Source organism: Electrophorus electricus, chromosome 1 (assembly GCF_013358815.1).
Source record: "Electrophorus electricus isolate fEleEle1 chromosome 1, fEleEle1.pri, whole genome shotgun sequence".
In the NCBI taxonomy this organism is placed as follows: domain Eukaryota; kingdom Metazoa; phylum Chordata; class Actinopteri; order Gymnotiformes; family Gymnotidae; genus Electrophorus; species Electrophorus electricus.
Window position 1 is genome coordinate 8,687,867 of NC_049535.1, and position 26,134 is coordinate 8,714,000.

The 26,134-nt window shown below is 46.2% G+C and overlaps 3 protein-coding genes across 8 annotated transcripts in view; 2 read left to right on the plus strand and 1 right to left on the minus strand.

Annotated features, from left to right (window-relative positions):
• The first annotated feature begins 1,024 nt into the window (after positions 1-1,024).
• On the plus strand, positions 1,025-8,815 carry fgf2 (fibroblast growth factor 2). The gene is given in 4 exon segments (XM_027028978.2): positions 1,025-1,301; positions 3,958-4,061; positions 8,373-8,428; positions 8,430-8,815. Coding segments are annotated over 4 exon segments (465 nt in total). The 5' UTR covers positions 1,025-1,123; the 3' UTR covers positions 8,557-8,815.
• Positions 8,816-9,099: 284 nt separating this feature from the next.
• Positions 9,100-16,888, minus strand: nudt6 (nudix (nucleoside diphosphate linked moiety X)-type motif 6). Of its 6 annotated transcripts, none has more exons than XM_035532254.1 (5): positions 16,653-16,888; positions 16,178-16,407; positions 12,769-12,824; positions 10,600-10,654; positions 9,100-9,778 (listed from the first exon to the last, which is right to left on the minus strand). In XM_035532254.1, the coding sequence occupies exons 1-5, from the start codon at positions 16,868-16,870 to the stop codon at positions 9,402-9,404; spliced, it is 936 nt and encodes a 311-aa protein (XP_035388147.1). In that variant the 5' UTR covers positions 16,871-16,888; the 3' UTR covers positions 9,100-9,401. The 6 variants fall into 6 exon arrangements, 4 of the variants coding, with proteins under 4 accessions (XP_035388147.1, XP_026884778.2, XP_035388145.1 ...); XM_027028977.2 differs by having other exon boundaries at positions 16,191-16,407; positions 16,634-16,888; XM_035532252.1 differs by having other exon boundaries at positions 16,191-16,381; positions 16,634-16,768.
• Positions 16,889-17,166: 278 nt separating this feature from the next.
• Positions 17,167-26,134, plus strand: part of spata5 (spermatogenesis associated 5) — a 54,383-nt gene continuing 45,415 nt past the window's right edge. The window contains 21 exon segments of the mRNA XM_035532270.1: positions 17,167-17,340; positions 17,659-17,783; positions 18,179-18,336; positions 18,595-18,653; positions 18,870-19,218; positions 19,220-19,280; positions 19,282-19,362; positions 19,364-19,415; positions 19,418-19,448; positions 19,549-19,677; positions 19,839-19,895; positions 20,342-20,429; positions 20,431-20,454; positions 20,456-20,464; positions 20,964-21,000; positions 21,003-21,068; positions 21,071-21,123; positions 21,125-21,148; positions 21,150-21,179; positions 21,181-21,220; positions 25,648-25,802. Coding sequence (XP_035388163.1) covers positions 17,187-17,340; positions 17,659-17,783; positions 18,179-18,336; positions 18,595-18,653; positions 18,870-19,218; positions 19,220-19,280; positions 19,282-19,362; positions 19,364-19,415; positions 19,418-19,448; positions 19,549-19,677; positions 19,839-19,895; positions 20,342-20,429; positions 20,431-20,454; positions 20,456-20,464; positions 20,964-21,000; positions 21,003-21,068; positions 21,071-21,123; positions 21,125-21,148; positions 21,150-21,179; positions 21,181-21,220; positions 25,648-25,802 — 1,782 coding nt within the window. The 5' untranslated portion in view covers positions 17,167-17,186.

Sequence of the window (26,134 nt, forward strand, 5' to 3'; positions counted from 1 at the left end):
TGTCCTTATTACACTGTCCTGATAACACTGTCCTCATTACACTGCCCTAATTACACTGTCCTAATTACACTGTCCATATAACACTGTCCTGATTACTGTCCCAATTACACTGTCCTTATTACACTGTCCTGATTACTGTCCTAATTACACTGTTCTGATTACACTGTCCTAATTACACTGTCCTTATAACAATGTCCTTATTACACTGTCCTTATAACACTGTCCTGATTACACTGTCCTGATTACACTCTCCTAATTACAATGTCCTCATTACACTCTCCTTATTACACTGTCCTGAATACACTCTCCTTATTACACTTTCCTAATTACAATGTCTTGATTACACTGTCCTAATTACACTATCCTGATTAGACTCTACATTTCACACATTACCCAGAGATGTCGCTGCAATGATACTGGTTAGCATAGAGCCTTTATTGCACCCACCCTCTACTACCTTAGAGAGGAGAGAGGGAGAGAGAAACAGAGTGAGAGAGAGAGAGCGAGGGAGGGATGGAGAAAGGGAAATAGGGAGGGGGGGAGGGAGAGAGGGAGAGAGAGAGAGGGAGAGCACATGTGGTCAGAGGCCAAAGGGGGAGAGGAAAAGGTCTCTCACACAGACGTTCGCCAGCTGCCCTGCTGTAAACACTTAAACTCCAGAGAACAGGCACGCACACACCCACACACGCCCGCTGGCATGGCCAATGTCATCATCATCATCATCATCATCATCATCTCATCATCATCATCAGTTTAAGTGTGTATGCTTTGACAGAATCAAAACTAATATGAAATTGAAACACTGCTCAGATTGTGAGCCTCTCTCTTTTCCCCTCTCTCTCCTACCCCCACTTCCTGTTTGATCTGTGCACTAGTGGGTGAGGGCATGTAAACAGCAACCTGAGGCTCAACAAGAGTCCCCCTCATCTCCCTCCCCCTCCCTCCTCCCTCTCTCTCTCTCTCTCCCCAGAGGACAAAAAGGAGCGAGAGAGCAGAGGAGGGGTGGAGAAGGGGCGGCGGCTTAGCCGAGAGGCCACGGAGGGGCCTGGGGCGCGCTGAAAGGGGGCGGGCCGCGGCCGGGGCAGTGAACGGAGGAGAAGCAGAGAGCAGGAGGGCTGCTGTGATGGCCACCGGAGATATCACCACTCTCCCCTCCACGCCGGCCGACGGCGGGAGCGCCGCGTTCCCCCCGGGCAGCTTCAAAGAGCCCAAACGGCTCTACTGCAAAAACGGGGGCTACTTTCTGCGGATCAATCCGGATGGCAGGGTGGACGGCATCCGTGAGAAGAGCGACCCCCACAGTAAGCCCCGCTTGGCACCGCGTCTACCCCACGAACGGTCAGAGAGCGTCGGGGATGGGGGGGTTCAGCCAAGCATCCTTACGTTATTATGTAGAGAGCTGGGGAGGAAAAAGAAGCTGGATCCTTCTGGTAGTTGTTCTGCCGCTTCTGGGGTTTTTTTGTTGTTTTTTTTTTTTGGGGGGGGTGCTGTTTATGTTTTAGTGCTTGTTGCGGTTTTAAATCTGGGTTGTTGTTTTTTTTTGTCGACGTTAATGTCTGTGAATGCTATAAAGCGTTACAGCGCGTCATAGCCGATGCCTTTTCATCAAGTGTTACAGAGACACTGCTTGCTTGTTTTAAAGTAAAGTGAAAGGACCTGAAGGCAGCCATCTTAGCCCTGTGTATCCACAGGAATGTTCTGGAGATATATAACTTTAGATATGATACAGGAAAATAACGCAGTGAGAGTGCCTGGAGAGGAGCGTCTCATTACTGTATAGTGATGTAACCGTCCTCGACTGACCTCGGGACGTTTCAGGTAGAATGTTCACGTTGTTGCTCTTGTGGTGCTGTAATGATTATTTGAGGAAGTCACACTTAATAGGGTCTCATTATATTGTGCATAAGGTAAGGGACAAAACCATTGAGAACCACTGAGACAGGGCCTCCCAGTGCCAGTCCTGGCTCGCATCTTCACCCTACAAACGTAACTGTACATTCCTAAACGGAGCAGTAGTGTGTGTGTAAAGGGGTGGTGGGTTGGGCAGAAAGAGAATATGAAAGGGTATATAAATGTGTTTGAATCCAGTGCCAGTTTTATAAAATTAAAACCTCAATTCAACAAATGGTCAATTTAACATATTGTTATGTATAATTCTATCATGTTAGCACAACGTTTAAGAAAAATCAAATGCAAAGAGAAGCAGAACAGAAATGTAAAAGTGGAAATGTCTGATACACTATTATACAGTGGGCTTACGTCTATGTGAGGTTTATGTGTCTGCTGATAGTCGGATGGTGACTGAGATTGTTGAGATTATTGGAACCTAACCTGAACTTCCCAGAGGACTGACTAGCTAATAGCCTTTCTTTCACTTTCTCTCTGCCATTGTCTCAGTCCCGTTTCTGCCCCTGCTGAAGTGTTTGGGCTACATGGCCTCCCAGATGAAAGTTTTCACAGATACAGTCCTAACAAGCTGTTAGGAGAAATATCTCAGAACGTCTGGTGAATCTCTGGAAAGATCAAATAGCAAAAAAAACCCAAAATCTATTTTCTGCGTCAATGAAGATTGCAATAACTACAATAAGCTTTAGTTTGTCATTTCAGTATGTTCTTTTTTCTTCATGAGCAAAAAGAATCGTTAGTATTAGACCGCTCCGACGCCTCGGTTACATCATTACATCGTTATGACTAATTTGTACTGGACGATCCCACATTTTGGCATATCTTGATGTCCCAGCTGTACCTTTGAAGGCCGAAATTTTGACCGAACAGTCCACCAGCGAGCTTGCTGAACAGTACCACTCCTCTATATCAGTTCAGACCAGAACACCGAGTAGCCCAGGAATGAAGCCGTGTCCTGATTGATACATGAAATCCAACCACAATAGGACACCTATAGGAGAGTTCACCAGTTGAAGCCATTGACAACTACTGGTGATGTGCTCTTGAGTGTGTTCAGGTTCTTGAAGGGTTGTCCCGTTTCATATGGAAAGATTAAAGAGCAAGGAGACACTTGGAAACAAGGGGTGGAGGGAAAAATACAAAATGGGACTCAGCCCTTCCGTTCTCCTTCAGTCTCTACCTTTATCCTTCTCTCAGTCCTATTCTCTCATTTTCTCTTTCTCAAATTATTTTTTCTTTTTCAGTACCGTTTTCTTTCGCTTTATCTTTATTCCCACCCTCTCTCTCTGTCACGCGCACAAAGCACCTGTTGTGACTCACTAATCTTAACAAGCCTTCCAGTGTGTGTGTGTGTGTGTGTGTGTGTGTGTGTGTGTTTGTTTCTCTCCCTAAAATGTAATAGTGACATTAGTCATTGGTACTGAAAGTCATGTCCGGTAAATAGTCTGCTGCCCTTCTAACCAATGAGTGGCTGAAGAATGCCAGGAAGGAGTGAATGAATCACACGTAATGCATTTAGGGATGAATGAATGAAACAAAGGACAGAATCACTGAGACGATTGACACGAACAAAGAAGGATGGAAGAGCAGAGCAACAATACACTTGAACGAACTAAGAAATTAATGGATGAATGCATTTGATCATACGAATTTAACGTCAGCAGTTGGGCCCCCGGTTTTGTCTAAGGCATACTTCTGCTTGTAGTGTAGTTTTAACGCCCACGACGTTTCCATCTCGCTTCAGGGTAAAAACCCGAACACGGGACAGAAGTACTTTATCTGTGAGTGCTGCGATTGCCGTTAGCTCAGTATTGAAGAATGCTTCTTTCCCCTGCCCACCAGGAGACGAGCCGTCTCTTTCCTCAAGACTGTCCAAACACAGTCCTCATATCCTGCGATGAACGGAGATGTTTAGCCATGCAAACATGTGTAAGCGATTACAAAACACTGAAAATCCTACAGGAGGGACAGGCTGACTGTATCTGGAGCTAAGGTAGGTTTGGTTGTTTTTGTGCACAGCACTGGGCCTTATGTATTTTTTTCCCGTCCCAGTTCGGCTGCAGTTGCAGGCGACGGCCGTGGGAGAGGTGGTTATCAAAGGCTTGTCTGCAAACCGTTACCTGGCCATGACCTCAGACGGGCGGCTTTTTGGAGCGGTGAGTAAGTCTCTCTAACTCTCCTTCCAGAGGGAGCCTTAGGAAAGTTTCCTGGCCTGAAACAGGGGTAAGGGAAGTGAAGCACTCCTTTATATCTCTCTGTCTTCTTATTCCTGGAAGACAATCCTGTCATTATCAGTGTATCCATTCCCTTTGTTTTTCTCTCAGAAACATGGAGTTAAGCTCAAAGTAAAGGTAGATTTATGTATAGAGTGCTTTTTACAACACGCATCATCACAGCACAATACGCGCCTTAATGAGCAAATCACAGATGAGCGTGGCAAACTAAAACTCCCTGTGCAGAAGAATAGAAGAAACCTTGAGAAGAACTGAGACTCACAAAGGAGCTCAAACTTGGCCAGTTTATGTTCGGTTCATGATGTATTACGTTGTATATAATCCATGCAGCTATTTCAGTACAAGTGTGAGCTATTTCAGTGAGTCACATGTGGGTGAGCAGTTTCTGCAGCTGATCCACTGGAGAAGATGGACTGTGTGGAAGAACATGGCAACATTCTTCTGCTGGCAGCACTGGCACCATCTCAGATTGCTGATCACCAATGTGCAGGTCTAGTCCAGTGTTGGTGTCACCTCCACAGTAATATGCACATAAACCAGAAAGATGTAGGTTGGATCTGTAAAGATGAACAGTTCGCATACAGTAGATGAACAACATGAGAACAGTTCGCATACAGTATATGAACAGCGCCTGAACAGTCCATATACAGGAAATGAATACCACACAGTCCATATACAGTAGATGAACACCAAACGAACAGTCCATATACAGTAGATGAACAACACGCGAACAGTTCGCATACAGTATATGAACAGCGCCTGAACAGTCCATATACAGGAAATGAATACCACACAGTCCATATACAGTAGATGAACACCACACGAACAGTCCCTATACAGTGGATGAACACCAGGTGAACAGGCCGCATACAGTAGACGAACACTATGCAAACAGCCAATGTACAGTAGATGAATACCATGTGAACAGTCCAAATACAGTAGATGAACACCACGCGAACAGTCCATATACAGTAGATGAACACCATGCAAACAGTCCATATAGAGTAGATGAACACCATGTGAACAGTCCATATTCAGTGGAGGAAGACCACGCAAACAGCCCATATACAGTAGATGAAGACCGCGTGAACAGTCTGCATACAGTAGACAAACACCACACGAACGGTCCATAAACAGTAGATGAACACCACATGAACAGTCCACATACAGTAGATGAACACCATGCAAGCAGTCCATATACAATAGATGAACACCACGAACAGTCCGTATAGAGTAGATGACCACCATGCGAACAGTCCATATACAGTAGATGACCACCATGCGGACAGTCTGCATACAGTAGATGAACACATGAACAGTCCGCATAAAGTAGATCAACACTGTGTGAACAGTCTGCATACAGTAGACAAACACCACACGAACGGTCCATAAACCGTAGATGAACACCACATGAACAGTCTGCATACAGCAGGCAAACGCCACATGAACGGTCCATATACAGTAGATGAACATCATGCGAACAGTCTATATAGAGTAGATGAACACCATGCAAACAGTCCATACACAGTAGATGAACAGCACATGAACAGTCCATATACAGTAGATGACCACAACGCGAACAGTCCGCACACAGTAGATGAACACCACATGAACAGTCCACATACACTAAATGAATACCACGCAAACAGCCCATATACAGTAGATGAACACCACGCAAACAGTCTGCATACAGTAGACAAACACCACGCGAACAGTCCATATACAGTAGATGAACACCATGCGAACAGTCCATATACAGCAGATGAACATCACACAAACAGCCCATATACAGTAGATGAACACCACATGAACAGTCCACATGCAGTAGATGAACATCATGCAAACAATCCGCATACAGTATATGAACACCACGCAAACAGCCTGTAAGTGGCCAATGATCAGCATGTGTCTCTGGCAGGTATATCTGTAGCAGCAGAACTAAAAGGGAGGGCCACAAGATGACCTCAGTGTGGCAGGGCCCAGAGGCTGAATACAGTGTGGGGGCTCTCTGAGACCCTGCATATCATCACGAACCTAAGTGAAAGCATGAAGTTTCTGGTTGACAGCATCAACATATCAGATTACCAGAAAACTCTGTGACCAGGGGCCCCTGGTTCTGCACCTTTACATACAGAAGGCTGACTAGAGGCTGGAGTTAATATGTGTCTTTAGCTTCGATTTACAAATTGGGAATTCTGGAAGGAGCTTTATAGAGTAAAGCTCTTCCCCATCTGAAATCTTATCTAGTTTCTAAGAGAAGCCCTGCATTTTGAGAGCGCAGCATGCGAGGTGCGCTATAGTATACAATAAGTTCTCTGATACTGTAGGGCCAGACCATTTAAGCACTTTATATGTCAACAAGAGTAACTCAAATTGACATCCAACTGTGAGCCAGTGCAGAGCGGAAATTACAAAATGGTCAAATGCTCCTGCGCTTGTAAGGATCTTTGCTGCTGTATTCTGTTTACATTTATTTAGTGACTTTTGAGAGTATCCAATTAGAAGTTTGCAAAAAATGTTGCATCTGTTGAGTACTTATCTCAGTATTTATCTATGAAGTATTTATCTCAGTTTAGCTAAATTCTGTAAATGGAAAAACTCAGTTTTAATATTACATATATGAGTATCCAATGAGAGATCAGAGTAACAACATCAGTTTTTATAACAGTCTTGACGGTAACTGAAATGCCCTCATAACTTAGAAGAATATTGGAGTTCTTGCAGCCTTGGCTCAAAGCGATGACATCAGTTTGACCTGCTGACTAGGTCACGCTTTACGGCTGTAAAGGCTACACAACACTAAAGGCTTTCAGACTAGTAGTCTCAGCTGGGATGTCTACTAGGAGCAACAGTATCGAACGCATCACTGAGGCCAGGATTCCATTTGGAATGGGCTTTTAACACGTCTCTGTGCTCATCCGGGAGTAGTTTCTCTTCATGCTTCATATTATATTAAAAACTGCACTTATGAATTTGGCATGCAGTGTGTGTTCTGATGCTGGAGAACTACAAACATGTCAGTAGATGTTGTCTTGGAAAAGAATACAAGCCTGATATGTTTTATTTTTAGATAACATACGTACTTCCGACACAGGTTCAAAGCTGCCTGTGTGTAGAAATTCTCTACAGTGTGCTACAGTTGACATGTGATTCCTCTCCGAGTTTCTAACAGACTTGAGTTTGCATTTGTAATGATTGAAATTAAACACCAACTTTCTGAGTCTTGACTAATATACCTGCAAGACTCTGATTGGTCGTGTGGCGGTAAGATTCCTGCAACAGTGCTTTCTTCTGCTCTATGGCTGATAGTAGAGCTTTAGTGTCAGAAGTCACAGCCAGAGAGCCTTGCCTTGATTCTCCTTACACGCACAGTTATCAATGAAGCTGGACAGAGTGTCTTGACTGAGCTGTTGGTAGAACTATATTGTTGACAGAGGCGTTTAACAGGAATGAACTAATAAAGTGTCACTGGAGCTTTTTAGCAATTTATGAAGGAAAAGAAAATGTTACTTTTCATGTAAAATGTCATTTTTCTAATGAATGAAATGAAATCTGACTGAAAACACTGTTCCCAAAAAGTGAATGTTAGAATCGTGAACACTGATGACCTGAGGAAAGACTGACGCACTCTACTTCTGTGGGCAAACATTACCCAGAGCTTGTGTGAGCGGATGGGAGAGTCAGAATCTTTAGGATGCAGTCACATGCAGTATTTTGTGTAGTACCGCACCATTACCATGCCAGTGCAAACCAGTACATAGCAAACACAGCATTTTCTAAATTTCTCACATGCAGAAGGCTTGATTTAGTGAAAGTAAAGAGTTTGCTATAATAATAATAATAAATACATTTGGTTTATAAGCACCTTTCAGGATACTCAAGGACACTTCACAATAGCAACATGATACATGATAAGAATGATGAGAATAACACAAAAACAATGACAGTAGATAAATGAAAATAAAAGTAGATCTCAAGACTTGGTAAAAGTGTGGTACCAGCAGATGTACCAACATTAAATATTCGCTACAGATATTTGGTATTATTTAATATTTAGTATTAAATGGTAAATGGCTTTGAAAAATCAGCTAAGAGTACAATTTTTACATTTTTTTATGGGGTACCAGCTTTCAATCAAGCACCATGCTCTTTCTTGGCCATCTAATTTCTAATTTTGTCTGAAGGATTCTCGACACATCTTAAAAGTCTTGGTAACCTGATTTTGTTTCCTAGAGGCGAACGACGGATGAATGTTACTTCCTGGAGCGCCTGGAGGCCAACAACTACAACCTACAGGTCCCGTAAATACCCTGACTGGTACGTGGGCCTGAAGAGGACGGGACAGTACAAGAGCGGCTCGAAAACCGGGCCCGGCCAGAAGGCCATCCTCTTCCTCCCCATGTCCGCTAAGAGCTGAGCGCTCTTCACCTCGACAGGTGTTCACTGCCGGGGCCCAGGCGGAAACTCTTTGGAGATATGAACGTTGGGGGGGGGGGTACACTCGCGCAACCCAGTGTAACATTAAACCAAAAATATTGCTTAACTTGCTTTCAAATCAATACTGTCCACCACCAGTTATTTTGTTCAAGCCTTTTATGAAGCAACTGCAAAACATCGGATTTCCTGCAGAACATCAACTGCAGCTTTGAACACTGAAAACTTTGTGGAAAGCTTTCTATTTCTTTGAAGGCTGTGCTGCTGCTGCAGCTTGACCCTGACACCAGCGTTTGAGAGGTGCGCGTTGGGAGGGAAGGCCCCTCAACATTTATGACTGCACTTCTTGTCTTGAAGGTGGGACCCACGTTTCAAAGGAATGTCACAACTACATAATGTGAGTTCAATTTGTGCTGCTTGTATGATTTCTACCTTCTGTCTACTTTTAGTGTGTATAGATCAAATTATGTTTTTTCAATATGATTTTTAATATTTTACAAAATGGATTTAACCAAAAATCTGTAGGTTCTATAAAAAAATTTGCAGATATTTTTACTGTTTCAATCAGCCGTCCATAACATTTATATCAATATACTACACAACATCCATTTATTTTATTGTAAATACTATATTTACACTAAAAATGGTATTTAAGGCAAATGCTTTATCTCATAATTATTGACTTTCTATTTGAGAGCAGCTTATTGTAAAAACTGTTTACATAGAAGACGTCTTTCCAAACTCTATGCCTTCAGTACATGTGCACAGAATGGCACAGAAAAGGACAGGGATGAAACTAACCCCTGGGACACTTCCGCACCGCCTAGATTAATGCCCCGGGGGCAGTTTCCTGTGGTAGAGCTGATAGATGAGGCCGGTGTAGACCGCAGGCATGTCCTCCCTGCTCAGATCCACGCTGCTGAACCCCTGCTCCAGGCCGTAGCGCAGCAGAGAAGCCACGCGCCGCGTTATGGGCGTGGCATCCACCCTCTCTGCCAGCTCCGCCACGCCTAGCCAATCGCATCGCAGACATTCATGCGGGCAGACGCTGACGTCGTACGTTAGTGGACTGAGACGGCAGATCAGGTACATGTCCGACATTCCGAATGCTCCAGGGTGGTTGTGCTGCTGGCGGATGCACAGGAGCGATCGGAATTCTGACTGCACACCTGTTTCCTCAAAGACTTCTCGAATGGCCGTAGCACCTAATTTAGGGGTAACATGAAGATGTGGGAAGATGAAAAGAAGTTTCGTTTGATCCACATTATTAATGTACAGCATTCACAGAGACACTAAAACAACATATGAATAATCCAAACTGACCTTTCTAACAAATGTCTTTTAATGTTGAATACGGTCAAAACCACAAAGATTTAGAAAAGTCAGACCTAAGTTGATATTTTTAAGGGAGGTTCTCATTGTAGAAGAACTTCTTATCATTTGTGGGACATTGTTTGTGTAACTTCTTAACGTGGCAAAAACTATCTGGCAAATATTTGGATTAAAAAGTGGTTAAAATGACGAGCTCCATAAAAGCCAGGAGAAGTAGCGTACATGGAGCTGAGCTGTGACTCGGACATGACAGAACAGACATGGAAAGAACAAACAGACTAACACAAAGGATGACGTCAACCTGACCTTACACTCTCATAATACCATAAAACAGCAGAAATGCATTTATATATATTTTTTACATTAAATACCCATGTTCATAGACAAATATTTTTGTATAAGAGGAAAAAAGGTGTGTAACGTTAGAAATTCATCTAGTGAGGTGAATATGATTTTGTTAGTATGGAAATTTGTATGTTTGAATGTACCAAACAAAAGTGGCATTTCAGTACATTTAATTTATGGTAAAATGTAAATATATAATCTATGGTATCAGATGTCGCTGCACTAGATGCTGTCAACGCTGGCCTTAACAGAATGTAAGATGAATCTCAGAGTTGCGTAAAGGCTGGTACAGGCGGCATGGTAGTGGTGCACCTACGCGGTTATGTGGAACGGCTGGTGGGATACTCACCAATGTCTTCCCCAGGGTCTGACAAGCCACCAGGAAACTTCCATACGTTCTCAGTCTGAAACAAATGTTGTCACTTGTGTTGCGTTTTTTTGAAAAGGATTTCTGTAAGATGTTTCGTAGTGCTAGCTTTAATCTCCTCATTTAGCTTATGGTCCCGTTTATGGTTTGCTTTTCTTTTCTTTTTTTGGAGAATACCTTTATTTTTAGAAAAGTTACAATCATAACTGTATGCTTATCCAGATTCCTCTGTTGAAGGCTATAGATCTCGTTCTACTGATGTCCAGAAACCGTTTCATGTTTATTAATTGATATTTAACACAAAGGGAAGTGCTGCTACATATAATTCAGTTCTTACTTGAGTTGTGTTTCTTAATCACATAGACCCTTCAACACCACACTGCAGAAATATATCATTAATAAAGCTCTGAAGTTGTATTTTCTTTGTATGAAGTATTTCTGTAAAAAAAAAAAAGGTGTTTGTATATATTTGACCAACTGCATTCACGCTACGTTTCGAACCAACATTTGTGGAATCATACAGTGAAGCACACTGCCTATACTTCTGCCAGCAAAGCCCACACTCTGCGGCGTGGCGGTGAAATCTCCTCAGGCTTTCAGATCTGGAAAGGTCCACGACCAGAGCACCGATCCTGCGGCTCACTGACCGCTGCGAAGATATCGGTGGAACGCCTCGCCTCGCCCAGCAACGGGGGGTTAATGATAGCGTGTATTGAGGGAGGATGGGCGTGTGTGGGACCGAGGGCATGGTTGCCCAGCTTGGTCTTGAGATCGAGCTGATCTATAGCTGGTCAGGAAACGCTTTTCTGCGCAGTGTTTAGAAATGAGGTAAACGACCTCACAAATCTGTCACACGGCCCAGTGGGGAAGGACAGGAATGAACAAATATGAGACAGTATCACATTCCAGTTTACACTGTTTACATACGCCTTGTGTTCTTAATTCAGAACCATTCTTGAAGGACTTTAACTGAACGCAAAAAGGCCTTTTCCACGTTGGGAAACCAAATGTTTGCGATGAAGTTTGTCGTCACCTCATGTGGACAGAAACCTAATGCTCCTGTTGAGTCCCATGGCTGAGGAAGCTTAGGTACAGGGGTTATGGGATCTCTGGAGATCCGGTTATTGAGTAACCTGAACAAGAGCACACTGCCGCCTGTGTCTGACCGCGCAGGGGCCGCTCTAACGGTCACTGACCAGACAGAGAACAAACGAGAGAGAGAGAGAGAGAGAGAGAGAGAGAGAGAGAGAGAGAGAGAGAGAGAGAGAGAGAGCGAAAGTAATCCTACATTCCAACATTCCATTTACTTCTTGGAAAAAGTGGGATGTTTTTTTTTTAGTGGACAGGACATGCCAAGAGGTCCAAACACTCTATAAATGGTTGAACTGTTCAGCCCAAGTTCTGAGCTTCAGTGGATCGACTGGGGCTTGACGTGAAGGGGAAGTGGAATTCTTCATCTTAACAGCGGAGAGGAGAGCCATTCCCACTCCCACACCCCTTCCCTCTTCTCAAATCCACAGCCTGTCACAGATGACGGGGAACCAAGCAGAGCGGCGAGCTGCCATGATCTCCATTTATATGTGCATGTATTTAGCGGCCGGGGGCGGGGCCAAGCTGGTGTGAGCTCTGTTTACGCATATGTGCATAATGAGAGTTGTATTTAGCAGCTGTGGGCAGGGCTGAGCTGGAGAACGCTCCATTTACACATATGTGAATAACGAGGGCTGTATTTAGTAGCCGGGGGCGGGGCCAGCATGGAGTGAGCTCTGTTTACGCATATGCGCATAATGAGGGGCTGTATTTAGCAGCCGGAGGCGGGGCTGAGCTGAGACGGGATTGGTGCAGAGGAACAAGCCGCATCTGTCACAGCCCTGGATCGCTCACGTGTGGTGTCGTGTACGTGCGCACGTGCCAGCGTAGGCTGTGACCCAGAGGAGACCCCTGACCTTTATGGCACAGAAACCTGGGGTTCTGTGTTATTGGCACACCTGTGCCAAGCTGAACTGATTTCTGGTTCATATTTCGATTGGAAATTGAAGTGACAATGTGCAAGAGTGTGTGTATGAAACTACAGTCTTTACAGCGTAACACACAAAGGAGCAGTGTGCAAGAGTGTGTGTATGAAAGGTGGAAAGGTTCAGAGGTTGGTACCTTGTTCCTGTCTTGCACAACAAGGACTTTTCGGTTGGATTCATTCACAACAGCACCTTTGGAAAGGACAACAGAGAAAAACACACATACATGCTGTCTGTCTTTCAATTAAACACAAACTATACAAAATGAACTTACCACTTATTACGTTTTACTGGAACTAATCAGCCTGTCCATCTCCTGCCCTGGTCACCCTATGACATGCTAAACGTCATTTCGTCTTCTCTATGCCATAATTTCACTATTACGCCATGACTGTTAAAGGTCAGTGAGCTTCAGATGGGTGTGTATGGAATAGTGGCCGAGAAAGAAAGAGAGAGAGAGACAGAGAGAGAGAGAAAAAAGAGATTTCATCAAGAACTTCAGTCTTGGTTACAAATGTAACAGAGTACATCATTATAGTGTAAATAGACAAAAGGGCAATAAAACAGTTCACTGTGGAATCCTTTCCCCTCTAGCACGCACACACACACGCACGCACACGCACACGCACTCACGAACACATTCACTCTCACACTTGCACGCATGCACACGCACTCACTCACTTGCACACACATGGACACGCATGAACACATTCACTCTCACACTTGCACACACACACGTGCACCCATGCATGCACACACAGATACTGATCTGATATCTTACATTTGAATGTCACCCGATATTAATATTTTCAGTTAAAAACTACCATTGAGCTGTAGTTTAGTTGTTTTAGGAAATTGTGCTGTGAGATGTATTATATATGTTAATAATAATGTTTGTGTTGTATTGGTGTGTGTTAGTGAAGTGTTAATGCTGAACTATATTTCAGGTGTTTCAGCCCAGCTGAGTGAGAGGACTGTTCTCTTTGTTGGTGTAGTGTTAGTAAGCGTTAACGCTGAACTGTTTCAGGAGCAGTGTGTGAGTGAGAGGACTGTTCCCTTTGTTAGTGTGTGATAGTGCAGTGTGTGTTAATGCTGAACTGTGTTCCAAGACCAGTGTATGAGTGACACCAACACACTTTTGGGGAGACTCTGAAACGCAGTACAAACTCATGGAAATGAAGAATTTCAATTGCGCACTATCGGTAACCTTTAATAACCATAAAATATAAAGATCTATATTTACCAATAAAGTAAGTCCATGTCCACCAAAAGCCACAGCAGGAAGTTTGAAATTTAAATCACATCCTTCTGTGAGATTATTGGCTGGTTGCAAAATAGAAATCTGATTATTGCTTGACTCAGAAAACCTAGAGTTTTCCCATTGTCTGATTACCCAAGTGCACGAAACATGATTTTCTGCAGTTATTTTATTTGATTAAGTTCTTTTGCAGAAGAGAAAGAATTGTTACGTGTGGATGGCGTTGGATGAAGAATTAGCTACACTGCACCTGGACAGGTAGCTAGTTATGTAAAATGTCTGAATTAGCTCACTGTTTGTTTTTTCTTTTGTGCACAAGTAAGCAGAAACAAGAATTGGCCCACAATTTTGTTATACCGTTTATGTCCGTGTACCTTTCATTAATTGATTTTCTGTATCTAATCTTCAAATAGAAAAACTAAAAACAACCCCTTATCTTTGCACCGAATCGGAAATTAAAGAAACAAAAAATGGCTAATCGCTAATCACCATAAATAGCACAGACTGGATATCTACCACATTCCATCGATCCAGGTCATGTCATACAATTTCAAAATGTTTGACATTATCCGCATCAATTTACACACGTATGAACTGAGGTCAAAGGTCAAATATAAGCTTGGTACCCAGGTTCCTGGATCCGCAGGTTTAGGGGACTGTCATCTCCTCTAATGAGGAACGCATCATTTCATGTGGGCTGCACACGTGCCAAGTAGCGTTAACTACATACATCGTCACCTGCAACTGTCTTTCAGGACGGACGGAGCGTGTGTTTTGAGTGGTTTTAATACATTAATCAAACAGTAGCAGGGGACGCACTTTGCTTTTGCTAGTGGTGAGAATTGTTCAGATATTGACAGGGATTTAAACATGGAAGGAAACTATTTTAGTGAAAGTGTGCGCAGCACGCTCTACCAGAATTTTACAGTGTTTAAAAAAATGTAAGCATTAAAAGTAAAAATGCACACATTTTATTACATTTTCTTTTTGGCATGTGTGATGTGGTGACGGTAGCTGGGCTCTGCACAAGATAATAAAACAGCATAACTGGACAGTTTCATTTTTCACTGATATGATTTGGGGTGTTTTAATAATAATAAAACAAATTGCAATGGATGAGAAGTCAAGTGATTGACAAGAGAGAAAGCGAAATGTCGCAGCCTTTCAAACTTTTAGCTGGTTTGTACTAAAAAGGTGTTTAAGATTAAAAGTAAAAAGCAATGATAATCTGTGTTCAACTGCCTAAAAGTGGCGTTGAATCATGGTGTTAAATCGGTGTATGGTTAAAACGTGGCGTTAAATTCTGGTTTTGTTAAAACGTGGTGTTGAATCACCAGTGTTTATGGGGGTGCTGTTAAAATATAGTTAAACATACATATAAAAACTTCCATACTAAACACCTAATCATGGTAGATACCATAGCTGTGAATGTGTGACCTGAATCCTGGAAAGATTCCCGGACTGATCAACTGTCCTGTCCGGCCCTGACTGAGTCAGTTTAGAGGCAGACTTACAAGTTGTGTCAGATATTTCTGTCACGCTGGTTGGTGCCGAGGTAGTAAATCAGAGTGGCCTGTCTGCTCCTCTGGTGTGACTGATGGTAGTTAATGTGTAGTGTGTAGCGTGTGTTATCATGACAGCATTAGCCACCATTATTCAGGAACTGGCATCACCGGCTATGTCTCAAATATTTACGGCCGCGATAAACCCACCCATACTAGTAGCCATGATAATTAGTTAAGGTTAGCTTGCCTTAGCTGAAACTCACAACCTGTTTCAGGAGAATATTATCTAACTTAGCATGTCTTAAAGTCCTTCTGGGCTCTAAGCTGTCTTTCAAATGCATCAGCAATATAACTTGTTTTACTATGTCTGGTCGTGGTGTTTGTCTGGTCATGGTGCTTTACTAGAGGCCAAGCTTTCTAGGTCAGGTACCGTAGAATCGAACATTAATCCTCTACACTCACAGCTGCCCTCCCCGAACAAACACAGCAGGCATCTCCCCTCATGTGGAACCGTTTATGAGCCCCTGACCAAAGTTCATTGTCCCTGGTTAAACAAAATGTTCCTCTTGTTTTTCCATCCTGGGCTGAATTTCACAGTTCTGTGCTAAGCATACAGTTTCCTTGCAGAGACATGTTCCAACATGTTTATTTCTACTGCTATACAGTCGAGCGCCCCCTGCTGTTTACAAGCCGAAGTGATATTCAGGTGGCATTTTAAAACACAGGAAGGAATTCATACCAGTTTATCCATAAACAATCCCCGCCCCGCGGGCCCCGCTTACCCGCTACACCGACCTGGTGCGTGGCGTAGCCGGGGAGGCGGCTTTCCCCGGGCCCCAGCCACAGGCTGAGCACGGCCGCGTCCCTGCGCGCATGATGAAACGCGAAGCCGTGCACCGCCGCTGCGGCCGCCAACCGGGACAGGGACAGGGGCACGTGCAGCCACGCGGCCGTCCTCCCCTCGGAGCGCCACCGAGAGAGGGAGTCTGTCACGTGCGAAACCAACAGCAAGCTTACAAACACAAACAACCGTAGAGGCAGGGAAAGACTCACGGAAATACGAGTTTAGGATTGGAATAGCATAACTATACAGAACTGCAATGCAATAATGCAAATATAAGTTACTACATATAGCCTCTATGAGACGTTCATGTTAAAACCGAAACTTAAATAAATAACATTTAAAACAACATATTTTGCGCTGTTTGTGCACATGCAGATTGGGTAAATCCATTCACCTCGGAGAATACTGCTGACGCAGCCTCGCTGACATTGGCGGGGAAATCTCGTACGGTCACGCCGCCAAACCTGTCCACCTCGCCGGTCAGAAGCGGCGCCGTCAGCCCGCTCTGCGCTGTGAAACCGACTAGCTGCGCACAACCGGGGAAGGGTCGCGGCGCTGAAACTGCCCTCCGAACCGTGTGAGTAGCTAGGGCCGTCATGGAACACGGCAGCGCTCGCGTTAGCGCCGTCATAGTGGCGGACGGGCGGACGGTTGCACGGTTGAAGATGCACGCACAGCGCGTGCAGATCTACAAGCGTTTTCACACGTTGCCATGTGAAATGTCAGATTGTTTCCAAACACAGTTCCGAATTATGACTTTTAATGTTTTTGTTGTTGTTGTTGTTTTTCCGGGACCATTTTATCGGTGAGATAAAATGCTAGCGTCCTGTTTTTACCGTCCTTTACGGTAAGGAGGGAGCGGAGACGAACTTTAAACCGGAAAGTTATCCGCAGCCGAAGCGGCGTGGGGTTTAATTTGCACATGCCCGGTTACCGTGTAAAAGAAGATGTCAGCCAAGAAAAGCAAAGGGAAGTCGAAAAAAGCATTTGATGGAGACAGCTCGGTCCTCAGCACGGATGGTTCGGGGAGCACTGGCGATTTCGACTCTTCCGCATGCGAGGGAAGCGGCTGTGTGCTCGTGACTGAGTTCGTAGAGAAAGGTGAGACGTCGGCTAGGTCAGCTAAGGCCAGTGCTCAGAAATGACACATAACCGCCACAGACCTTTGGCATGCATGCTGGAATGCAAAGCCATGCTTTTCATTCCGTTGTTTTGCCGTTCTGCGCCTGAGATGGGCATTTCTAAACATTTCATTTCACTCCGAGAACGATGCGACACCGACCGGATCGTTTCTGTTGACGGGAGTGTTTTATGTAGAAGCTGTTGGTGCTTGTGTGTGAGAATGCGCCAATCAGACTTTTAAGAGATATTTGTCATGTCTTGCTATCTCTGTCACTCCATCTCGCTTGCGCGAGGCAGCGGAAGAAACGGCCCCGAAGCGATGGAGGTCTTATCTAGCCCAGCTGAGCGTGAGCACGATAAAGAGCGTGAACGCTTGCATCGGACGACCTGTTCTCCTCACAAGTTCTACGGGACAGCAGGAGGTGTGTGTGTGTGTGTGTGTGTGTGTGTGTGTGTGTGTGTGTGTGTGTGTGTGTGTGTGTGTTGAATGATGCTGTGAATCCAGTGAAGGCTTAACACCAGCAGCTGAAGGTCTTCTTGTCCATGCTGTTTTAGTCCTGGAGGACTGTGTACTATTGTCCAGATAGCAGAATAGTCCCTATCTGCACTTTAACCATGTCACTCGCTCTCACTCACTTGATGTTTGTGGGTGTGAGTTTGGGCGTTTGTGTGTATGTGTGTGTCTGTAGGTGTGTGTAGCGTGGCCAGTGGGCCTGGTGTGTGTGTGTGTGTGTGTGTAGCGTGATCTGTGTCTCTGTTCACTAGTAGAAGGGCTGGCCTGATGTGTGTGTGTGTGTGTGTGTCCATGTGTCCATAGGTGTGTGTAGCGTGGCCGGTGTCCCTGTTCCCCAGTAGAAGGGTGGGCCTGACGTCTGACACCCAGAAAAGCTTGGGCGTGCGGCCAGGTGCTGGAGTTACAGTGCAGCCCATCACGGGGCCGATCCTTCAGGCAGAAGAGCTCCGGCTGTCGCTACAGTAAAGGCCCCAGCCAACACCAACCCCACCTGCGTTTTTAGAGGCTCATGTTGTAGAGGACACCTTTTGACAACGTGAATTCTTAATAAAATGCAAACTATCACAGTAAAGAATAGTGAAGAATAAAGAGGAGTGCATTATTGAGGCATCTATGGAGTATGTGCCCGCTTGCCATTTTTGAGTCAATGTCGCCATCTGGTGGTTACGTCGCTTTTCTCGCCTGTGTGCGCTGAATCCGCGCGTGTTCTCTGATTTCAGACCGGAGGATGAGCGCCTGGTTACGGAAGACTTCAGAAGTTTCCTCGTGCGTTCGTGGGGTAAGCTTACAGTCCGATGTTGTTCGACACTGGAGGGTCACTGCAGCGATTCAGTACACGTGACCGGAGCCGTGCGTGTTTTTCAGTAATGCATTTTTAGGACTGAAATTGCATGTTTGTAGCAACGTAAGAATCCGTAAACTGTGGAGTGTATGCGTGAGAAGGCACTCCGTACTTCTCTCTCTCTCTCTCTCTCTCTCTCTCTCCTTCTTTTAGAGGGCAGGCTCCTGCTCTCTGGCACGTCCTTGCCCGTGTTGTATTTTGGACGCAGCTGTGACGTCAGGGTGGACTCGGTGAAGGGTGTGGACGGGGTCACTCTCTCTCCCCATGCTTGCGTGCAGTCCCCTGTGCAGGACACGTCCCTGGATCTGTCTCTGGAGCTACGTCAGCTGACCCTGAACCCCGTGCCGCCCGGCCTGTCTGCCAGCACCCCGACACGATGTTGCCACCCTTCACCTCTGACCCCCACCACACCGAGTAAACGGAGTGCCACGCCCCTCGTCCGCAGCGTCCACTCCCTGTCCGACAGCCCCCTGCCCCCCATGCCGGCGATGCCCGGCGAGTCCCCGGCGCCCCCCTGCCTCTCGCTGTGGGAGCGACACCTTCTACGCCGTCTGCCCCGCGACCCAAACTAACCTTTGCCCACGACTGTGCACGTGCTGCCGAGGACGAGGGTCAGGAGAGGCCGAAGGTCACGTACGCTATGATACGGAGGGTTGAACGCTCAGCTGCAGGACATCAGGGAGACGATTGAGCTGCCCCTCAGCACCCAGAGGTCTTCCGGAAGTATGGTGAGCACACGCACTCTCAGAACAGCCAGGGACGCTCGCTGTCCTCATGTCCTGACCCGTCTTGCGGTCCAGAGTCCCACTAACGTCCGTGTCCTTCTGCTCAGGAATCCGCCCCCTAGAGGAGTTCTGTTATATGGCCCACCTGGCACGGGAAAGACCATGATAGGACGTGCGGTAGCCAATGAGGTGGGGGCCCACATGACTGTCATCAACGGCCCAGAGATCATGAGCAAGTGCGTACTGAGATGATTGGTCCAAACGGAGGAGGCAGAGTGTGTTGGCTCAGACCCTCAGGAACACATGATGAGCCCTTTAGCACAGTCAGTGTGTACAGAAGCCCTGTGGGGGGTTGAAGCTGTTTGTGGTCATTTTATTTATTTATTTGTTGTTGCAGATTTTACGGTGAAACAGAAGCACGTCTCCGCCAGATATTTGCAGAAGCCTCGAGAAGGTACAGGCAGATAATCCACCCAGTTTTGGTCGGCATCCATCACCACGGCTACCTTGTGGCAGACGTACACCCTTGTGTGCACGTTTGCACGAACACCCAGGGACCTGTGACCAGCTGCACAGATTCAGTGTTTAAGGGCACCTAACAGGCGACATGTGATTCTCTGCTGCTCAGTCTGTCCGGCTGTAAAAACTCTACTTAAAACACACAATGCGCTGCAGTACGTTTGGATATATTTGCATACTTTACGGATGCGCCGCGAGCCGCACTGCTACGTGCCGCACATGTACATCTTCACGTCTGTCGTTAGATTGTTATTCATTAGACTTTCCGTCTCACTGCCGATCTGCCCTGAGCTCAGATAAATAAAAAGACTTTGACATTCACATAAAGAATCCTGCTAATCAGGCTGCGTGTGTGTGTGTGTGTGTGTGTGGTTGGTTCAGGCAGCCTGCGATCATCTTCATTGATGAGCTGGACGCGCTATGTCCAAGGAGGGAGGCCCCAGAACAGGTGGAGAAGCGCGTGGTGGCCATCCCTGCTCACACTCATGGACGGCGATCGGATCTGTGAGTGCCAGGCCATCCGGGACTCCTGTATGACACGGCTATCAGTCAGGCGGCCAATCAGTCAGACAGTCAGTCTAATCCATCACAAAGTTTCTTTCCTGTATTACTTTTGTGCAGGGTTGTATGATCTGAGCGAGTGAGGGTGTGTGTGTGTGTGTGTGTGCGCATGCTGCATGCAAGCATGCATGAGTGTGTGTAAGTAAGACACACAAGTGTGTAAGCACTTTGTTCTCTTGTGGGGAGTATTCCCAGCTTTGACCTCAGCGTTGTGCTCCCTCTCTGGCTGATTTGGGCCACTTTCCCCGCTCTGGGCACCACAGAGTGTGTGTGTATGACTCTCAGCAGTGGCAGAATACGTTCTATATAAATCAGTTTGATTTTGAGATCTGACTTTAACGTCTGCGCAACAGTTGCTGGACGGGTTGCAGGAGGCCCTCCGAGCCCCGGGGCTTCCGCTCCGCGGCGGGAATGACGAAGGGCATTCCCTCTGTGTCCGCAGGAGGGTCACCGCGGTAACCTGCTGGTGCTGGGGGCGACCACAGGCCCCACGCACTGGACCCCGCCCTGCGCCGGCCTGGCCGCTTTGACAAGGAGCTGGAGGTGGGCGTCCCGGGGCCGACGGGCGGAGGGACATCCTACAGAAGCAGCTGCGCTCTGTCCCCCTGTGAGGCCACCACAGAGGAGCATGCAGGAACTAGCTGATGCGGCGCATGGATAACGTCGGCGCGGACCTCGCTGCCGTCTGCAAGGAGGCCGGTCAGTTTTAGCAGACCACTAAAACCTGTGTGTGTGTGTGAATGCCTCTGAGCACGTGCGTGTGTATATGTTGGTTTTGGTATTGTGGTCACTGTTCAGGATGTGGGTAACTTTGCTTACAAGTAAACTTTGTTTACTTTTGTTTCATTTTAATAAGCTTCTATCCTGCTCCATCAAGCAGCTGAAAGTTGTGTGTGGCTCTTGGTGGTCTTGATGTGTGCCCTTAGCATCAGCAGTTACGGATGTGGAGGGGATCGGGGTTTAGTGGAAAAGCCAGAAGAGGACCCTGACACACACACACACACCAGTCCCTCGCTTTCCCTCTCTAGTGTACATGCCGATTGCCTTTTCATTCAGCGTGCATGTTAATATCTGTCCTACGCAAACCAGCTCACACCTCTGATTAGATTAAAACCAGCTCACACCTCTGATTAAACCAACTCACACCTCTGATTAGATTAAACCAGCTCACACCCGATTAAACCAGCTCACACTTGTTTGCCCACCGCAGCTGCTAAAAAAAAACAAAAAAACAGACGTCTGCTTCCCGCCAGCTTTTTTAACAGCAGATTGTGTGCCTGTGACCTCTGACCTCTCGAGATGTGGTAACAAATCAGCACTAGAGTATGTGAGGGGTTAACATACGGGTTCTGTTGGCTGAAGTGTGTGTGTGTGTGTGTGAGAGAGAGAGACGTAAGGTTCTTGTACTGGGTTTAGACTGCCAGAGACATGGTAGGCTGGGAAGGGTTTACAGGAGCATGACTGGGTGTGGGGACGCTGTTTGGGGACACGGTGAGGAGACGCCGTGTGGGGAGCTACACTGTAGTTTGTTTACTGCCATTGTTCAGTCTTCCCGCCCATTTTCCTGTTGGTTTTTTGCTTTCCTTCTGCTGTTCTACTTTATTTCCCTCTGTGAGCATGTTTGACACAAACACACCACACACTTTTTCAGGTGAGCGTGCCTAAAGGTTCACCGGCCTTTTCCCCTTTTAGGACACAATGACAGCATTTCCTGTCCAGACAGGATGTGGCTATTGAGGGTCATGTTGGCGACCTCCTGACAGCTGGAGGAACTTTAGGAAGGAGAGAGCGAGGGAGGAGGGGAGAACTGAGCCAGACACACATCACACTGTTGTCTGCATTCTCTGTGTCTCCTGAGAGAAGGCTTTTGTGTGACCACGGCCAAGGCAGCTGTCTTTGTGTGTCCGAGTGTGTGACGCGTTTCTTGTGTGACTTCTCTCGACTTCTCTTATGGCCTGGCAGTTACAGTATCTAACACAGCACTGACCTCCTGCACCAAGCTGAGATCCGTGTCCTTAATACACAGCTGTGTGTGTGTGTCTGTGTGTTTGGTAAAGTTACTGTGCACTCCAGCATTCCAGTCCTGTGACACACAGCCCCCTCACTTGCTGAAATCCACTCCTCTACTGCAGAAGATCGATTAGCTGCAGTTGCAATGACCCTCTTCTCCACGCTGGGCCCTGAGCTGCACGCGCGCACACACTGCTGAGCCGCTTCCGACTTGCATCGGTGGCAGATCCAGCTCTGCGCTCCTGTCGATGAAGGAGGCAGGATTCCGTAATGCTCTCTCCGAGTGTGAGAAATCGGAGGGTGTCCTATAACAGAGCGGAAAGAGAACTCCTGAACAGTTTTTTCTGTTATTCCGCCCGGGCCGTGGAGGACCTATTATTAAAAATAATGCCTATTGCTCTCTAGTGGCCAGATGAGGTAACGCTCCTGCCGGCGAGCGTAAATCTGTACCTCTTTCCTCCCACTTCTCCTTCTCGTCTCCTTTTTGGTGTCTTTGGTTGGATACGTGTTATTCTTTTCCAGCGAGGACGCCTCGCCCAGCGCAGGTGCGCTGCGCAGAAAGTTCCAGAAAGACCCGCGCTGCCCCCAACGACGATGCTCCCATTTCCTTTTCTCTCCTGCGCTTCCCCGCCCGCTCCTCCGCTCCTCTGTTGCTCTGCCAAAGCCTGGCAATGAGGAAACCAAGCGAGGGCGAGCCCACCGATCCTGGGCTTGGCTAACCAGTCACACGACGGCACCAGACGCTCCCGGCCCGGAGCTGTCCAGCGTGCCTCTGCGGGGTGGCGTCCTCACTCTCTGGAACAGGTGTGAGCGTTCAGGGGGCTAGTTTTAAGCACGCTAACTGGAACCACATTGAGCCCTAACGCCAGCCATGTCCTCTTCCACACGCCTCGTTCTCCTTCCCTCGCTTCCTGTTGGGATGAAAGAAGCGAGCGTTTCCCGGTCGCGAGGGCCGGGGAAGCGGCGCCTTGGCCAAGTGGGATGTTTTGCGATATATATATATATATATATTTTTTCTTGGAATCAGGGGCGACCACTGAGGATACAGCTGGACATACAGAGGGAGAGAGAAGGAAAAAGGAAGAGTTGAGAAAAATCCACATTTGGTTCATATTAGTGTGTCTCTTTCTTTCTCTCTCTCGCGCGCACACACATACACACACACACACAAACAAACACATACCTCACAATAACAGAATGTCGGATGTTTTCTTAACCAAATGTCTATTTGAAAATGAGGATAGCCCAAGGAAGTGTGCCCCCCCCCCCTCCACACACACTCCCCGCCTCATCTGTTAAAGTGCTGGATGTTGGTGTTTTTGCTTTGCAGCTGACGTTTCTGCGCGAGTGCCAACTGCCGCGGTCGCCCCGTATCGCCGTGATGCGTTCACAATTGCAGTATGTAGAACACAAGCCCCAGACTGATCAGGCCAGAAGTTTTGCGGCGTACCCGTCCTCCAGGCCCACAGACTCCAGTCTGCCCGGGGAACTGCTGCTGCCCACTCAGCCTGTGTTTCATATAAACACGATGTAATCCTGTAATCACGAATCCACTGTACCTCCAGCCAGGAGGAATGAAAGCCGCAGGTGTGCGCGTGCCTGATGTAAAAGGTGCAGAATGTATTATGTCAAAGACAATTTTGAATTTCATTACTGGATCGATATTGGAATTTTAGCCAATAATTCTAGCCAACAGATTAAGCTTTCTGTTTAATTTAGGCCTTGTTTGTATATTAATGCATTTATAAGAAAAAAATGCTAATAATCAGAAATGAATTTCTTTGTAAAGTGCAACCTGTGTTTGGATATATTTCCAGGCCGGGTGTAGTGAGTCAGGGTGTAGAGCAGGGGGTGGGCAATTAATTTTCCCATGGGGCCACATGAGAAATTGAATGGTTTGAGAGGGCCAGACTAATATACTTAACTCAGTTCTACTCAATACCTATATACTGTATACAGTATATATACTATCTCTTCATAAAAAACAGTAAGTAAAACATTTACAATAACATGAAAATGTGGAGCACAGAATTATAGCACAATTTAACAAACATGTTTTGAAAATGAGCATCTTCTGCAGCGTTTAAAAAACTAGCATCACAACTTTACACAAAAATCTAGTTTTTCAAAGACCAGCATCACATTAACTTTATATAAAAATGCTCAATGAGAGAAATCTAGCCTGTTTTGGGCTTGAACAAGTGCATTGAAGTCAGGTTGAATATCTGAGGTGTAAAAACACATTGTAGTAGGCTAATCTTTTCTGTGACAATAATATAGATATACAGAGAATGGATATCTGAGCTGACAGAGTAGGGGAATATTAGCACTTTTGCAAACGAGCCTGGAACTAACAAATACATATTGTAATTTTTTAACTGGTATCAGTGGCGATGCCTGCTTAGGTTTGCTTTCTGTTAACAAATATCCCTAACGCTATAATCCTTTTATCAGTAATGTTGTACTATTCAATATTAGCCCCATATTTTGTCAATATTTGTTATTTAGGCTAATGTATTTCTTGTATTATCTCCGCGTGTTTAGTCTCGTAATGGCGATTCAAATTCTAATCCTTAAACACAACTATCTGCTCTCCACAAACTAAGCACCACAGCTTTACCTTTGACTTCAGTAAATGAAAATTAGAAGTCCATTCCTTGTTAAAAACTCTGCATTCTGTGTCAGTCTTTCTTTTTTTTAACGTATAGCCTACATATTTACGGGCTAACAGCTAACCTTGGCTAAGAGCTAACTCCTAGCTATACAACTCCATTTATTGAGACGTTTTGAGTTGAAGGTGCATAGAGCGCACTGAGCGGTAAGACGCAAATTTAAAAAACAAAAACAAAACAGTTGCCTTCAAAATAAAAGCAGTGTAGTTGTATTTCGGTCAAGGTCCCGTGATTTCGTGCAGCCAATCGCAGTGTAATAGGTGTCCCGTAGGTAGCACATTTACTTATTGCCTTCAAATTTTCCAACGATCTCACGCGGAGATAGTTAGAGGCCCGGATGTGGTCTGGTGTAGAGGGTCATCTTACCCCTGGGCACACGTGAGTGGTGTTTCTCCTCCTAACCCCTGGGCACTCTGAGCTTGTCTTCTTTTGTTTACGATGCAGGACTTCATGCGCTGAGGAGAGTTCTGGCCTCCGCTCCTGCCCTCTCTGACCTCGAGGTGGTGGACAGAGTGAAGGTCACGACCTCCGACCTCAAACTGGCCATGATGCAGGTCAAGCCCAGCGCCATGCGAGAGGTCACCATCGACGTGCCAAAGGTGCGCTGATCGCCCGCCTCAGTCCTCTCACCAGTCCAAGGTCACGGTGAACCGGTGTGGCGACTGAACAGGCCACCGATGACTTAAACATGGCGATGTAACGTAACATGTCCTGCGTAGTTTGTGCACTCTGGCCGGGTCTTATCTTTGAAAGCTGAGGCGCATTAGCTTGGCGGCTAATATTAGCGTTCGGGTCACAGAGGGGAACTCGAGGTGCTGTCACACCGCACACACACAGGCCCCTACCACAGGCAGAGCCAAAGTGCAGCACTGTTACTGGTTTCCCTGCATATGACTTTCAGTGAGAACTACAGAATTATGTTGAACAGTTG

Excerpts from the sequence above, each read along its gene's own strand:
- nudt6 (XM_027028977.2), bottom strand. The coding sequence starts at position 16,870 with ATGACGGCGCTAACGCGAGCGCTGCCGTGTTCCATGACGGCCCTAGCT. Across the intron at positions 12,825-16,190 it reads CCGGCTACGCCACGCACCAG|GTGCTGTTGTGAATGAATCC; the intron begins GTCGGTGTAGCG and ends TCCTTTCCAAAG. Across the intron at positions 9,779-10,599 it reads AGACCCTGGGGAAGACATTG|GTGCTACGGCCATTCGAGAA; the intron begins GTGAGTATCCCA and ends CCCCTAAATTAG.